The 17238-nt window shown below is 36.6% G+C and overlaps 1 protein-coding gene across 1 annotated transcript in view; it reads left to right on the top strand.

Moving 5' to 3' along the window:
* The window catches only part of GRID2 (glutamate receptor, ionotropic, delta 2), a 749749-nt gene that overhangs the window by 136025 nt on the left and 596486 nt on the right, over positions 1 to 17238 (top strand). Inside the window, 1 exon segment of the mRNA XM_009329760.1 lies at positions 13997 to 14152. Coding sequence (XP_009328035.1) covers positions 13997 to 14152 — 156 coding nt within the window.

The following is a 17238-nucleotide window of genomic DNA, read 5'->3' as shown; positions in this document are numbered from 1 at the left end:
TCATGTGATAGGAAAAAAAAGAAGAGGGGGGGGGGGGGGTGGGGAAGTGGAAATGCTTATGTATGAATGGTGTGTAAGATGTTTTGCAAAGCTTATTTTTCTTCAACCTGTAAAAGGAACCATCAGGAGATGTTTCACTGGGATGACTAGAGGCTGGAAGAGTAATACTGAAAGAAAATCCTCTACAATCCAAGAATCAGAGACATACTTTTTGCTTGCCCTGTCAATCCAGTGAATATTTTTTTTTTCTGTAAAGTATTAGCTATTTTTTGAGTTTTGATCCTGCCCCCCCCCAAGAGGAAGGAAGTTGAATTTTGCTCATGACACTGTGGATTGCAACCTCTAATTTGATTTTAGAGCTGCGTATCTGAGTATAGACTTGCATTGCATTATATCTGGAACACAGGACATGGAAGAGGAGATCTAGATGTGAACACTTGCTGTAGTCCCATTTCTTCAGTAAATATTCCTCTTCGTTAAGGGCCAGTTTAGTATACATACTCTGTTGTTATGCAGCATGTACATAGCTCTCAAATCCTGGGCAGTATAGTTTTCCTCAGGAATTTTATCTTACAGTAAACTTTACTTTGTTAACAGTAAAAGATTGTACAGTGATGATCTAGCATGGGAAATCATGACTTCAGTAAAGAAATATACACTTTTAAAAATGAGGAATTTGGAGTCGTGCCTGCAGCTGCGATCTAATTCCTAGAAATGCCTTTTCTGTTACTATTAAATATAGAATATTTAGATATCTTCTTTTTGCTTGGAAACAGGCCAACAAGAGACATATATTGGGGGGGGGGAATCTTCTAAGAGACCAGTTGTGTTTGGAACAGTATGCTGGGGAATCCCTGTAGCAGTGCTTAATTTTGCAGGGTTTTTACTAACCTCTGGTAAGGAAATCAAGTACCAGGAGTTATGGGTGCAAGAAGCATTTATATTAGGTAGAATTCTGGTGTAGTCTTGTGGAGTCATTTGGCAAATTAATTCAACATTCTCTCAGATAAAATGTGCCACAATATACTCAAGGTATTCTGTATTAATTGGTAATAATAAAGTAATAATTAATTTTTTGAGATGCAGTAATAATTAAGTGATACAGTAATAATGAGATTCAAAACCTGTAGACAAGTTTTAAAGCTTTATGTCTAATCATGTGACAGGCCTGTAGGCAAAGTCAGTGTGAGCTAAGTTTACTCATCTTTTCCCAAACGATAAAAGGACTTGATTAAAGCAGAAGTAACTGGAAAATGGAGCTAAGTATATCTGCTGAAGTATTTAAGTGCAAAGGAGGGCAGAATTTGAATTGTAGGGTTGAACATAACATGTCCTGCTTTGTAAAACAATTTCCCAATTTCCTTTAATGTTAATATTTTCTGTATACAGTGATTACTGGGGCTGTTTTCTCAAAGTTGCAGAAATAGTTCATAAGAAATGTCTTTTTGTAAACTAGTGAGCTGGGAGAGTTGCTAATATTAAAAGTGACTACCAGAAGAATGCTATGAAGGTTATGCTTCTCACATGGGTTTCCCTGTGCATTCATCACTTGGGTACTTACCAAATGTGACAGAAAATAAAGTGCACATTTTTTTACAGGTACTGTTCTGCTGACTCAAAGAAAACAAAACCTTGATCTGTTCCCAGGATGTTGGTAACAGGAACTATTTTAGGTTATATTAGTGTTTTGCGAAAAAGAAAATCTATTTTTTTTATGATAGTGGGGATTTTGCTTGTTCTTTTTTATCACTTCTGTAAATTAATAAGAAAATTTTCTCAAAATGATCAGCTGGCTACAACCAGTTGCTGCCAAAGTACTTCTCACTTTGGTTGGCTCCTCACAAACTTGAATTGATCAGTAGAGATCATGCAATAATAACAATTTTTATCCCGCCACACGTATCACTTCTGGAATTTTTTTAAATTCATTTTCCAGTTTCTGCATTGCATGTTTAAAGTTGAATATGGTTAATGACTCAATATTTTTTCTTGGTTTTCCTGTATAATTTTAACTTTTATTTTCTTTAGCTACTTTCCAGCTTGCAATTTTTTTTCCAATTTCAATAAGATGTTAAAATTTTTTAAAAAACTCTTTGCCTAAGTTACTGGATATCAAGTCTATTCAAGTTAGAGCGATTTTCAAGACATTAGACACAAGATTTTTGTCACCTTCAGTTTACAGCCACTACACTTAAAAACAAACAAACACCCCCCCCAAAAAAAAAAAAACAAACCAAGAAAACAAACCAAAACCCACAACCTCCCCTCCTAAACCTCTCCAAACAAAAAAACCCCAAGCCCCTTTTCCTATGAAATTTTCAGATGAGGTGGGATCTATAATAATAGCATACTTACTGTGATTTTAATATCACTGTTCCAAGATTATATGTGTTAAGTGATAGAAATAAAGACAGGTACTTTGAATAATCAGTTTTTTATTAAATTCTTCCAATTTTGACAGGCAACTAATTACTGAGTGTCTGAGCAAGTCACTGTACATCTGCTTCATATTCCTTAATCTCTAAAATGGGAATATAATTATTCACTTCCATATGGCTTTTTATAAGTGGTTCTTGACAGGAGATAACTTAAACCAAATGTGTGGTTCTAGGTTTCATTAAAAAAATCAAAGGTCAGGCTAGTTTCTCAAAAATATTTGTGAACTTGGGGTGATTTGAGTTTATAGCAACTGTGGACTGGAGCTGGAGGTTGAAATTATGCTTCATTTATTTCTTCTATGGTTATTTCTTTAAATGTTAGAGCAATAGGTTCTCAGCCTCAGGTTTGTAAGTAGCCTACTGTATAGCACTATCTTAGGAAGTTGGAAAGAGGAAGGGAATATTTGGATTGAAAGAGGTGTCTGACACATCCCCAGTTTATGGAAATAGCTCCGCTGCTGCCTCACTCTTACCTTTTAAGTTTGCCTTCTAAGAGCACAAAAATAATAGAAGCCAATGGAAGAAACAGCTGTTCTTAATTCCTCACACAGTTTCTGTCTTAAAATCAGAAATTATGACTTAATTTAAAAAAAAAAAAATTACAGACAGATGTTGCACCCTGGAAACTACTCTTTAGCAAAACTCGACTCATTTAATTGACTTGCAGTGAGGCTTTGGGAAATGTAAATTCACAGGCATTTCATGTGACAGCGTTATAATTTTCAAAAAGCTTTATATTGCTGAAGAACTGTAGGGCTATTAAAAACAAAGCATGAAGTCAAATTGCAGCAGGGAATTGACGGAATTTAAAGCAGACCTTTTTGGTCATATTTGGTGTGTTTCATGTAGAATGACATTAAGCTTTCCTTATTCTCCATTTCTTTTTTTGCCCTTTCTGAAATAGAAGGATCATTACCAGAATTTATTGGGTGAAATTTTTGAAATAAAAAGTCTAACTCAGCTTATCTGTGAGTTATATTCTGAGAGTCTATTTTTTTAATACACACGTGTAAATTATGAGCTGTGAAAGTAGAAGTTATTCTCTCTAACACGAGTAAGAACTACAAAGATGATATGGCACTATCTTCTATAAAAAATGGCGAGGAATTTAAGTATTCAACATCCAAGATCATGAAGTCATTTTGAGCACATAGCCCTGAATATTTGGAGAGCAAATTTTAGAGCAGCGTGGGTTGTCCTTTTACCAAAATGATAAAATACAAAGTTTACAATTAAGGGGAGTAACACTAATTCAGCAAAATGTCTACTGAGAAGTAAATAAGAAACATGTTAGTTGAAGCAGGGTCATTTGTACCCTTCTGGAAAGTGGCTATTTCTTAGGGCATTTTTGTGTGTATTTTTTGTGTTGAAATTGGAAGCCGATTGCTTCCGGGTTTGTTACCCTCTGTGTGACATAAGAGTGAAAGATGTTGCATATGTTAATTTTCAACTGGAATGTAAATTGCACTCTACAGGACAGTCCTGCCTTGGTGAGAAAATGGGCTAGATGACAATGAGACTAATTTGTTTGGTTTCTCCCATTACCATTCAAAGAGTGTGTTTGCCTGTAGATTTGCTGAATGCCTCTCCTCCAGCAGAATAAAAACCTGCTCTAAAGAATAGAAAAGAAAAGCTGTTTAAGAAAAGGATTAATTTCAGAGCCAGCCTTTGCATTTTTAGACAGGCACATAAAACAGTTTTTCACTGCTGCTTTCCTCCCTGTTGTTATTTAATTTTTGACTGTGGCATTCATAACACTATGCCTGGGATCAGATAGATTTGTAAAAGCAATATATTTAACAGGTCTCTGTCTGTACTTCTTTATGATACCCAGAGAAGGCGTGGATGCCCCATCCCTGGAAGTGTCCAAGGGCAGGTTAGATGGGGCTTTGAGCAACCTGATCTAGTGAAAGATGTCCCTGCCTGTGGCAGGGGGGTTGGACTAGATGATCTTTAAAGGTCCCTTCCAACCCAAACCATTCTGTGAGTCTATGATATGCTGACTCAGCATCTCTCTGTCTTATTTTTTACAATGAATAGAAGGCTGGATTCTGTGGTGCTCAAGAAATAACCTCTTATTCCTGTAATACCCTCCCAATGGCAATCTTTAGTGTCAAAACCTGTGTTTCCGTGTTGTAAGCCAGGCTGCTCTACTGCATGAAATGGTTAAACTATTTGGAGCAAAAAGCTTGTGTAAATTTAAAAGTGAAATAGGAAGAAGAAAGCAGAAAAATGCCCTCCAGAAAAATATCACACTGTAATCTTAGCACTTCTATGTCTGTGTGTGTATGTAGGCATATGTTTGTGTATTAACAACATCTCTAACATATTGGTAATCTCATTCTCCACAAAGTTCAGCTGCTAGTGGAGTAAGGTGCTGCAGCTGCTCCATGTCATAAATAAATGGTTTGGCATCAGTCTTCCCTCCATCTCTACCTAGCAGTCTGCAGCATTTGATCAATTAAAGCATTAGTTTGTTTTTCAAAAATTACAAAGCAGAATTGCATGTAGAGGCAGAGCAATGAGTATGAAAGCAGAAGACAGTAAGCAATGACAAATGCTTAACAACAATTTAGGGTGTTTTTAGGATGCAGTCCTTGTTGACATTGCTTTGTGAGGTGTTCTTGCATTCACAAGTAGGGACTAATAAAAATGACAAAATAATGTATCGAATCAGTGTTTGCTCTGGTTCTAAAACAACATATAAGCAAGCTCTGAATGGACATTATAAGGTTTCTTTTAAATATTTTTTTCAAGAATGCAGATACTATTCAGCAAATTTATGATCATCACACCCACACTAATGGGATATTAATAATGTGGCAATAATATCTACCAAACCAGATGCTTTTCACAGCTAGACCCCAACTTGATAGTTATGGATGTGATAGAAAACATGAAAAGCTTCTCATTATTATCAGCTCATTTGTTGCATAATGAATGTGGAGGTATTATCACTGCAGTTAATCACCACATCAAGTTTATAGTGGAACAGTGCCTAGAAGATATCTTAATTCTTACCCTGTGAAAGGTACATTGTGTATAGAATGTGTTGTTTATATGATGATACTGTTGTGCCCTGCTGCATCTACAGAAGTAGATAGCAGTCTCCAGTGCCACAACAAGTGTTTGTGCAGTATTTTTCAATTTGCAGGAACAAATTCTTTGTGGCTCTGCAATTTGTGCAATCAGTTAGTTGGCTATAAAAAATGCAAGATGTATGTCAATTGTTATTCCTTTGATAAAAGTAGTTTTTACACTCATTTTCTACGGAAGGATCACTTAAGTTAATGAGAATATAGAGCAGTTGAGAAGGGATTTTATTATTTACCAGGAGATTTTCTAGAATCGCCTTTTTAAGATGCCTTTGATTATATGTTGCATAGAAAAAACCCACACCTGAATAAATGCATTTTTTAGTAGGACCCCAATGTTTTGCCTTCCTCTCCTTCTGCCCTCCTCTTCCTTGTACTCTCTAGCCGACAAATAACCCTTCCCAAAAAGGGACTGGCAAATGACAGCTGTTTTTTTAATGAGATTAACAAGACTCAGCAGATGATTTTGACAAATTGTACCATTTGTTGTATTAAATGTAAGTGTAAAATGGTGGTTTAGAACTTGAGCACAATTAGAAATGTCTGTCAGGATGAGCTTAAAATAAATCTATGGTGATTGCAGTGTTCATGCTTGTGCATCCGTGCCCAACAAACAGTGTAAAATCTTAGAGTCTGTTCTTTCCAAATGTGAACATAATTCCCAATGACAGTGATGTGTATCCAGAATGTTGCAATAGAATTAAGCAGAAAAAAAAAAAAATCCAATGTGTGTACTAGTACTGCAAACTGTGAGAGCAGTAATTCTCAAAATTTCCTAAGAGCTCCACAGATCTCCAGCACCTGTTGTGGCCAAATGAATTGACCCCAGACTACCTCTAAACGTATTAAAATTAAATTTCATGAAGGCAACACAAAGACAATTGATTCCATACCTTCAGGCTTGTGTTTCAGCTTTCCTAGAAATTCTCTATTGCTTTATAATTAATAGGTTTGACATACAATACCTGTAGCATTGGCTGTCACTGTATGTAAATCTGTTCAGAAAATCTCATAAAAAGCTGAGTCTTTATTTTCTTTGTCAATGTGTCAAACCACCTTAATACTTCCAAAACTGGGTAGTATACTCTAGAGAGAAAACAAAGAAAATAAAAAAAAAGAAAAGGTATAATACAGTGGAATACCCTCCTGTAGTCAAATCATTTAAAACAAATAACAGACTTCAGAAACAAGCAGAGCTATACTGGTTGTTTTACTGTGAGATTGGGACATTAAAAAACAACCGTGCTTCAGCAGAAGAATGGAGAGACTTTTCTGTGTTTAGATGATAACTGCACTTTTCTTACTTTCACTGTATTTGAAACAGACTTTGCCTCTAGCAGTTTGCCAGATTGGAAAACCTGTAAAATTCCTCATTCACTGCTTTGTTTCAAGTATTTAAAGTTAGAAAACAAAAAGCAACAAAGAGAAGGAATTGCTGCATCGTTTACATGATGCAGCCATATAGCTGCACTGGGAACAGGGGGCTAATCACTTAAAAAAGGAACAGAAATGGGCTGTGTATTTTTATGGTGTATCTCCCAGAGTGAGCAGGCGTACCTTCTGCAGTGGTTAGAATAAGTGGTGCCATACAAAGTTGGCAGCGCCATATTAAGCTCAGCAAAGAGTCTCATTTTAAGGTGTGACTTGAGAGAGATTATTCATATGCCTAAAGTTACGATTATGCATACAAAGCTTTTGCTGAACTTGGGTGTGAATGGGGAAACACGGTGGAAAACTCTTTCATTCTCCAGTCCAGCTCTTTAATCTTTGATTTAATTGTTGTGTCCAACTAAAAGGGTAGCTTCTCTAATTCCTTAAATAACAGTAACATACAATTCACTTGTATATGTTCACCAGATTGCAGGACAAGATGGCAAGATTTGCAGGGAGGGTGGCTTCTCTTGAAAATAATGTGGGTTTTTTTGTTTTGGGGTACATTTTTTTCATGTATTCTGATTAGGTGTGGACTGTGTATTTACTAATTTTGCTATTTTTTTCATTAGATTAAAAATGGATGCAATTGTGGTTGATTAAAGAATGTGTTTTGGAGATAGCAGCAACCTATATGCAGGCGTATGTAATGCATGGTCAACCACTGTCAGTGATCTCAGGGAAACTGGCATTGCTTATGGCATGGCCTGGAAAAATATCGACACTTCTCTATCAGAAGTAGACCTTTACAAAAGTCCATTGAAAAAAAATGACAGTAGGCCTGATGCTTCTTTCGCTTGAGCATTCTTGCATCAGTGGTAATCCAGAAACGTCACTACGGATCCTCTGGTCTCACATGTGCTGCTTAAAGTCACAAGTGGACCTTCCATATGTATGTGTAGATTTAGTGTTGGCAAATACATTCTGTTAAGCTGATTATTTTAATATTCTTTTACATGTCTGATGATAACTAGTGAAAGATATGTGCTGATATGTTGTTCAATTTCTTGAGCTGTGCTTGTAAAAATACAAGATATATAAAGTAGAAAGAGAAATCCTGCCTTTACAGTTTGGTGGACAGGGGGACATTATTTTCTTTGCAGAAGGAGCTGGCACAGGTCCTCCTAGGCCTACCCTGCTGTCTCTTTCACCATCATCATGGGAACTGTGAAAGTCTTGAAAAATTAAAATGAACAAACGTAGTGTTTTCAAAAATTTCAGCTTGGTCTAGATGCACTCTGGTGCTGAGATCCCCATGGTGCAGAGCAGGGAGCCTCTGGGGAGCAAATGCATGAGGCTGATGTCTTAAGATGCGAGGGACTGGCTCTGCCCTGAGCTAGAGCCCCACGTTGGCCCCGTGTGAGCCAGCCATGGACCCTGAGGGCTGGGGGGCTTGACAGCTAAGCTTTGTGCCACGCCTGGCATCTGCAGTGTGATGTGTGAGGTAGCTGAGGACACGTCTGCTGGAAACTCCCTCCTGATGCAGAGGTGATGGAGGATTTCCACTCCCTTTGTGCTGCAACGAAAAAATCAAGCTTACTGTGCCCTTTCTAAAGGGTTTCTAAAACTTAGTCAACTTAAAAGAGAAAGGTGAAACATGCTGATGTTTTCCCTTCGCTGACAAAATCAAGATGTGATTGCACATACCTGGCTGCCTTTCAGTCAATAGAGAAACTTAACAGCAGCTCTGTGTCACAAGTGAAATTTAGGCTCCAGCTGTATTAGTGTGTGCTGAATACCATGATAATGGGAGCTGCATATGCAAGGGAAGGTCTCTGTATGTGACCTTCTAAATTCCTACATGAGTGCAGCCAGACTGTCAAATGCGTCCAGTCCCTCTTGTTCCTGTTGACAATAATTTCATTGTAATATAATTGGCCTTCTACAGTTGTATGTATATATTCATTCAGTCAGACATGATAGTATGTGGTATAGCCAGGCATTTGCCGTTATAGTTAAAAATGAATGGATTCTATAAAAATTTTCCCAACCAGACACTCATATGGCCTAGATATAACATGGGATTTTATTCTACAATGTATGTCAGCATCTCAAATATCAGTCTCATTGATTTAAACCCCAAGAAATTGATGTCTCCTAACCTAATTTCTTATGGGGGAGCTAGACCTGTGGTGATGCACTCATAGCCCTGCAGGACATCTCAGATGAGTTTTTTCATGAGGACTCAAAACCCTCAGCTTCCAGTTCTGAGTGTTAACAGCATGGCCATCCTTCTGCCAGCAGCTGCATTAAGTTTCTTATTCAGAATAATGATGTAATAGCAGCAGTTGAGAAAATACAGTGGAATTGGATTCAGACACTGGAACAGGCTGGCAATATCGATGGGACAAAGAATTTTCATAGAATCAGCAGCTACTGAGAACTTCAGATAGTTGCTCGAAAAGTTACTGCATTTTACATTTCCCCTTTTTCTTCCTTTTCTCTCCAAACATTCCTGGACCTGTGAACTAGTAAATTATTGGGCAAAGTGTATATTGCTTCTATTGGTGAGGTGTGTGTGTGCAACGTTATAAAGTGAAAATCAAACTTATGTGTTGAAATTGAACCGTGACCTCAATTCACAATGACATTTAATCTATGTACTCCCCCTCCTCTTTGAAACAAGGTACTTAATTTCCTGAGACTAATATGGGGCACTGAGGTCCAGAAATGTCATAACTTTCGTAGATAATAAAAATATAATACTTGAAAACACTGCAAGCAGTGGACTTTGTCCTTTCTTAGTCAATAGAAAGATGAACATTGGTTTAAATCTCTTCACACTTCATCCTTGCAGTCATGACGCATTTCTTTCCCATTTTTACGTTTTCTGGGCTGATTCCAGCAGACTGTGCAAATTACTCTAGAAATAGCTGATAATACCTAATTTGGATTATATTTTTACATGTATGGGTCAGTAGGACAAGTGATCTTTGAAAAGCCTTTCTAATGATGTCGTTGGTACTTGGTGAACTTACTGAGCACTTGTATGATTTGGTCTATATTCATTTAAATTGACAGATTTCTGGTGACATCGTTGAGTGTGAATGAGAGAGTTAAACACAAAGAATTCTCTGCTAAGCTACAGGACATTATTGATGTGCTGAGGGTTTTTAAAAAGCCAGTAGAGAATTACATTTGTGCTGTCCTCATCCAGATTCTGAAATAAAGCTGAAAGTAATGACATGCTAATAAAACAGTGGGGGGAAACTGGTGCAAAGTAGTTGCTGTGTCAGCATGTCAGCTCCTGATGCAATCATGGGAATACTCCTTGAGTATAGTTAGAAATGACATGTTTAGTGTGAGACCTGTTTCAGCTGAGGTGAGCAGTGGGGGCAGAAGAGAAACGAACAGCATCTACTTTTGTATAATTTTAAAGACTTTTTTCCTTTGTAAATAGTTTTCTTGGATCATTTTCCAGAAAGCGGGTGTCTAACAGTATCTGCAGGAATAATTTGCTTTTTCTCCTCAGCTGTTCATTACTTTCTGTAACAATTTTTCCTACAGCTGAAAGGGTTCATTTTGGACACATACTCCAAATAAGTTTGCAGTCATTCCAGTTCTCTTATTTTGCCAGCTGTACATGAGGAAATGAGAGAGCATGTAGCTCTCACTACAGAAGTAATTTTAAAGTGTGATACCCTTTATTTGTTCATTTGTGTTGTTTGTTTGTTTGTTTGACCTGGTTAAAAGACTATATTTGAAAGAATAAGCATCAAAACTTCAGTGTGATTTCAGGTCTCAGCAAGGAAAGAAAATCATACCTAATACAGAAGTAGTTAGGGCTGCATTTTGAGCTAGCTGTAAAAATTTCAATAGGCTTGTTTCACATCAGAAAATTCACTCCTGTCAACCAGAGGATGATTCCTGAAACCACAGGAAAAGGAAAGTATTCCAGCAATGTTAGCACAATCCAAAAAATGCCTTTTACCTTTTCATTGAAAAGGCTTTTATTTTAGAAAACAAACAAAAATAATAACCCCCTCACTTCTGTAATGTAGAGAGATATATAGACACATGGAATATAGTTGAAATAAACCACAGGGACCTAAAAATGTATATATGAGAGTAGGAACAATTTCAAAATGATTTAGGGTTTTTGTGGTTTGTTTTTGTTTTGGTTTGGTTTTTTACTTTTCCAATTTTATTTGAAAATTGAAATTAAACTTTGAGACTCAATTATGAAATAAAATTTCTCTTATCACTGTTTTAAGTGTAATGCATGTGCTGCTGTCCACTTCCATCTCCTGAAAAGAACAGTGTCATCTTTATTATATCTTAAAAGGTTTTTTTTGTGTAGCTAAGTTAGATACTCTAATGAATAAGGCCTTAGTTTCTGAAGGAAGACAATCTAATTCCTGCTAGGATGCTCAGACGAGAACTATGGTTACAACTTTTTTGCAATTCACCTATATATTTATTTGTTTTACCTATGGAGATACTCCTACACTAGAGCATGGGTAATGTCTCGTTTCCGTGAGGTAGCTTGTTTAAAATGTCAGACGTAGTATTGGTTAGAGGAGAAAATTTGAAATTTGCCTCTGATACATGGAGTCATAAATGAACTAAGCAGTGATCAGAGCAAAACTGGAGCAATTGTACTACAGTGAGAAAGAGCGTCATTTGTGAAGGCTGCATGGAGTTTCATCTAAGCTGGTTCCTTATATGTCCAGATGCCATTGGAGGTAGGATTTGTGTCAGGCTGAGAAATGGGAGAAAAAGCATAGGAGTTTATCAGGGTTATCTGTGTGTGAAAGAAACAAGAAAGGTTCTCAAGAAAGTTCATCTGTTGAGAAACTTGATGCTGGACTGGCAAATGCGGGGATTTTTATGTTGGCACATGCAAAAGAAACACTAGATAACTTGGACTTTTCTGTATTCTCTACTCAATAAATGACCTGGATTCTTTTGGGGACAAAGCCAGGCTTAAGATGACATTTCCCAGCTGTAGAATAAGAAGCTGTACTCCGCAGTGTTGGCTGGAAGATCTTTGTTTGGCCATGCTGTTCTGCAACACAGTCAACAAGCTGCCCTGTGAGCGTGCACGAAACCTGTGCATGTTCACTTCCTTCTAGTGTGGCATTTGTTAGAGAATTACTCCACAGGGATAGAATTTGACTAATTACTATCATTATTTTCCAACTTTTTTTTCCTTCTAATTTTAACCTTGTTACTTAGTAGCCATATAAAATTGTTCCTTCAAGTGTTTATTAACAGTGTTTGCTAGGCTATGTCATCATCAGCAGCATAGGTGTATCCCAAAAATGCAGCATATGTGGGTTTGGTTTGAACTGTTCCATGAGGTTAGAAACAAACGTGCTTTAAGGTGTATCATTGGACAAAGTCTTTTGTACCCTTAAATGCTGCCTGGATACACAAATAGTCATCTTTGTGGAGAAGACACGGTTTGCAGCATCTTGCATACCAAGCATATTCTGAGTCACGTGCGGCTTTGCTTTACGGAGCTAGATAAAACAAGGGAAATAGAAATGGGGGCAAGGGAGAAAATGAATGTTTTCAGCTGAGGTTTGCGCAGAGATGACAGGTGAATGAGGTGGAGAGGTAAAGAACAGCTGTTCCAGATGGCAGCAGCTTAGGGAGGGAAAATGTTGGAGTCAAAGCGGTCAGATTGTAGGAAGAGATGACGCTTATGTAGGATGAGTGATGCTGGCAGGGAGACGAGTGTTGGAGGTCAGTGGGAAAAACACGATAAACACTGTGTATGAAGTTTATTTCTTTTAAAGTAGCCGTTTCCTGTAAATGAATCTTTTTCAGTTCTTTTCAGTACTGATTGCAGGTATTTACCTGAAATCATCGGTGATCCACATTTTCTATTATCTTTGGCTGCCTTGCCACGTACGCTGCCTTAGTTGAGTTTTGTATTGACAACAGACACTCAAGAATAAATAAGCCTGAAAACTGAAGAAATTTCATAATGATTAAATACGGTTTTCAAAAGTCTGTTTTTGAAGCATCCCTTCTGTCTCTTTAATCTACTGCCTGGAAATGAAAGCTTTAAAGGTGCTTGAAAATCTAACAGCCCTGATTTTTGAGGGTTTTAAACAATATAGCATTCTTCATAGGACTATAACAGTGTAATTTGAGCCATCTCTACATAAATAGTTCATACAAGAAGCAAATGTAAAATAATAGGAAATTAGTGATGCTTAAAGTGATGCTATAGTTTAAAGAAAGCAAAAAAAGCTAAAACCTCTGGATTAGCCTTGGAGTTCTTTTTCAACACACCTGAAGAATTGGCTGTGCAAGGGTTGGACACCCTCACTCTGCCAACTTCTCCTGAGTTTAATGGTTTCCTCTTCACGATGCTCTGCTTGAATGTTTTGGGGAAAAAGGCAGAACAGTCACTTTCTGTCAGATTTATAAAGGCAGAAATTATTTTAATTAACCGCTTCAAGTTAATTTACTGACTTCAAGAATCAGACAGTTAGCTGGAATGGTTGTTTTACAAATCCAATAGGGATTAGACCTGAAATAGTTTATATCAGCTGCTGACCTGTCTATTGATCATGGTTGTCAATTCTAACTCATTTTCCCAGTCCTGCTACCATTTTAGGCTTATTCTCACTTCATTTGAACTTTTTATTTTTTAATTGTCACTAGATATGACATTAAATGTATATCCTAGCCCGTTGCAGTCATTCCATGTATTAAATGGCACCTTTGGAATAGGTGCCATTTAATAATTAATTAAATTAGAATTAATTAAATTCTAATTTCTTGGCCATGTTCCTATACAGATAATTTGTTTTGTGCTTAACTAGATTTCTCCAATATTTCTAGCTGGAATCAATGCTTCTCTCCAATTTATGTCTTAAATTATGTCAAAATGTAGAAATTCTGTATATTGTGAAGTAGCTTCTGGGCTCTGTGTTGAGGGAACTGCTTTTCAGGGCTGAGTGAAGGGATGATGTTATAGTGTAAAATGTCCTAAGTGCTTATGATTAATGCTTTGGGATACTGCAGGTAAAAGGTGCAACGTGATTTTTGTTCTTTTTTTTTTTTTTCCCCCAGGGGCGATTTTTGATGAATCTGCCAAAAAAGATGAGGAAGTTTTTCGAATGGCAGTTGCTGATCTCAACCAGAATGATGAAATCTTACAAACGGAGAAAATCACGTGTTCAGTGACATTTGTGGATGGCAACAATCCATTTCAGGCAGTTCAAGAAGGTAGGACATCTAAACAGATTTCCTGCTGTTGTTTCTGCAGAGACATGTGAAATACTACCCTGATAGCTTCCTAGTTTTATGAGAAATTTGTAATTTTTTATTGGTTTCTTTTTACATAGAATATCAAATGCTGCATTTAATTTTCGATTGAGCTGCTATGGTTTGTGTTGGCCTAGTGACTTCAAGCTATAAACTTAGCTTTTATACGTTTTGTAAGTAAAGGCTCTTGAAAATGGTAGAGAAGTCAGGCACATTTTGCCTACATCTTCCCTCTTTTGCAGGCTGTTTTGAAGTTATTGCCAAACCGATAGCCTTTATTTATGACGTCTTAATACTGCTTTTTGGTTTAATTCCGTGCAACTAACAGCAGTTAGTTGGTAAAACATAGGTTGTTGTGTGGATAACCTTTTCAGCACATGCATACACCTGAAAAAGTTACCTATTTTATAGCAGGGATTAGAGAGAACCTGATGACTCAGAAAGCCACCTGTGTCCAATATGATTTTGTACTCAGTCCGTCCTTTGTCATTCCCCAATTATTGGACAAGAGATGAGGATGTTGCTTTGGGCTCCTGTGATAGCGGTAGGATGATAACAGGGCTCAATATTTGAAATCCCTGTGAGCTGGATTAGTAAATCGCTAGTGTGACTGAGCAGTTGTCTGGAGAGACAGCTGTATGAAGTCTTTAGAAATATGGGTTCAAATTTGTTTCCTAAGCATTCGTTATTTCTTTGCTGTTCTGGCACACTAACTTCTGTCTGAGACGCAGATGATGTTTATTGTAGGCATAATATTAAACTTTTCTTAACAAGAAAACAAAATTTTGATGACTTTCTATATCCTTATTGACTCTGTATTGACATTTGAGGTAGAACTTGAGATTTAAGCAGCAAACTTGCAAACGGCTGCTCTGATACTTGTGAAGTCAAAGGTCAACACCTGTTTGGCTTCAATGGACTATTGACAAGGCAATGTTAATGAAAAGGTCTTTAATGCTTATATGACAATTTTTTATCAGTGACATTCTTAATTTTTGAGAATTCAGGAATTTTTTTGTTTTGTTAAATTTTACAAGTGGATAGACCTGTGTAATGAGAAGCGTTACAGTCTGGGCTTGATAAGGCTGAGGCAGGAAAAGAAGTGATTTTGAAAGTATTCCAATCAGAATCAATTAAATCTATTTCAATCTGAAAAGGCCAACATAAAAACTGAAGCTATTGGATACTTTTAGAATCCAGAGGGACAAAATGGGTAAGTGAGGTCAGACTTTTTTAGATACTTTCCTCACTGTTAGTATTTAGGCTTTTTTCCATTTGTCCAGGATGGATAATGTTAGCTGATGCTCTGTGATTAATATTGATTAACACTGAAACTTAGCGATTAATTTCCTTTAACATTGTTAGAGCAGTTGCAAATTATTTCACAGAACGATGTTTTAAGCAACTTATTTCTAACTTAAAGAAAGTAGGAGTGTCTAGTAAAGTAGAACATTCCGAAGGAGTTAATGACCCGATATTTCAATATTCAATTACTTATTTTTTGCAAAAGTTACATTTGTCATTTTTTAAAATACCTTGTTATAGTAAATATTTGAAATGTTAAAGGAGTAAATTTGACATAAATTTTATTACCATTTTTTGGGCGGGTAAAGTTCTGTTGTGATATTGATGAGTTCAAGAAAGTATTTGCCAGTAAAAACTGTTTTTTGTAAATACATGGTCAAATACAGCTATGTGGCTAGCAATGCCTCATATTCACTGTCTTTTAAGTGCCCTGTGTTTTGTTTGGCATAATTTGAGTGAAGAACAAAGGTTGCATCTTTTGCATGCATGTAGCTATGAAATTTTGTTTGTCGAAATGTTTTACCACAGTTAATGTCTTTTAATTTGTCTTAACTGAATGTAGGCATAAGCTGCACTGTAATGTTTCAATTACTTTGCACCAGTTTCCTCCCTTTCCCCTTTCCTCCACATCTTTATGTCACTTGCCCCCTGTTCTTAATTGGATTTCTTACAAGCGTTAGTAGCAGGGAAGGGGACCTCTGTAACTGTTGCCACATATTTCATGGTTTATCCCTTGGAAAAACACTTAGCCAAAATGCACTATACTAAACACCAGAAAAAGATCATTTAAACGCTCAGGCTATTTCTGTATTCCATTTGCAAAAGAAATACTGGAATGAGGCTAAATCTCATGGTTTTAAATGTGTATGGCATTCAGTATGCCCAAACTTGCTGTTTCCATGCCAGCGTGACCCTTTCCTTGGAAGCATAACAACACTATTATGAGTCTGAGGTACCACGGCCTCTCCTATCAGGTAGAGGCTAATGTGCAAAAATTATATTATTCACTTATTATTATATTCTACTATTTGTTTATGGTTTTTTTTTATATAAACTGCTTGAAGTTTGCTTTGTTTTAGTTCACAATATCTGGGTTTTTTTATGGTTTTGACTTTTTTTCATCTTGTCTAAAATTTTTGTGTTTTGTAAAATGTTAATTTAAAGCATTAGAGCCATAATAATAACTTAAAATTGGTCTAAATTTGTCTAAAATATGCCCCTTTTAGTGAATAGAGAAAGTTCTTAAAAAAACTTGCCTAGAATTTTGGATTTCAAAAAACAAGAAGTCATAAGCAAAGATCTGATAAAACAAGACATTAGGTAAAGAGGAGATATTTACAAATGTATTGTTCATAATGATCCACTAACGGACAGCATGTATTATTTCTACCTTTTATTTCATTTTATTAGCAAAATTAGGAAGTAACTCCCAAACAATGTAAACAGGAACACTCAGATAATACTGATTTTGGGATGTAAAGATAATTAATTTGAGAGGATCGGCTGCTGTGCGGTACTTACTGTTCTTCCTTCTGAATGTGTTTTTATAAATTATTATGGTGCCTTGAAATGTCTTCCGTTTGTTCCTTAGGACATCCCATTAACAGTTCTGATTGGAGCGTTGAGACTGTATTGCAAAGCTGAGTGGTTTTATCCTAGAAGAGCTGTGAATGACATGCCCCATAATATCACTGGAAGTGCCCTCGGGGATGCTTTATAGGCATGTTCTAGTGCACGGAAAT

Source organism: Pygoscelis adeliae, unplaced genomic scaffold, assembly GCF_000699105.1.
Source record: "Pygoscelis adeliae isolate BGI_AS28 unplaced genomic scaffold, ASM69910v1 Scaffold67, whole genome shotgun sequence".
NCBI classification, from domain to species: Eukaryota; Metazoa; Chordata; class Aves; order Sphenisciformes; family Spheniscidae; genus Pygoscelis; species Pygoscelis adeliae.
The sequence above is the reverse complement of the archived record's forward strand: the minus strand, read 5'-3'. Positions and strand labels throughout refer to the sequence as shown.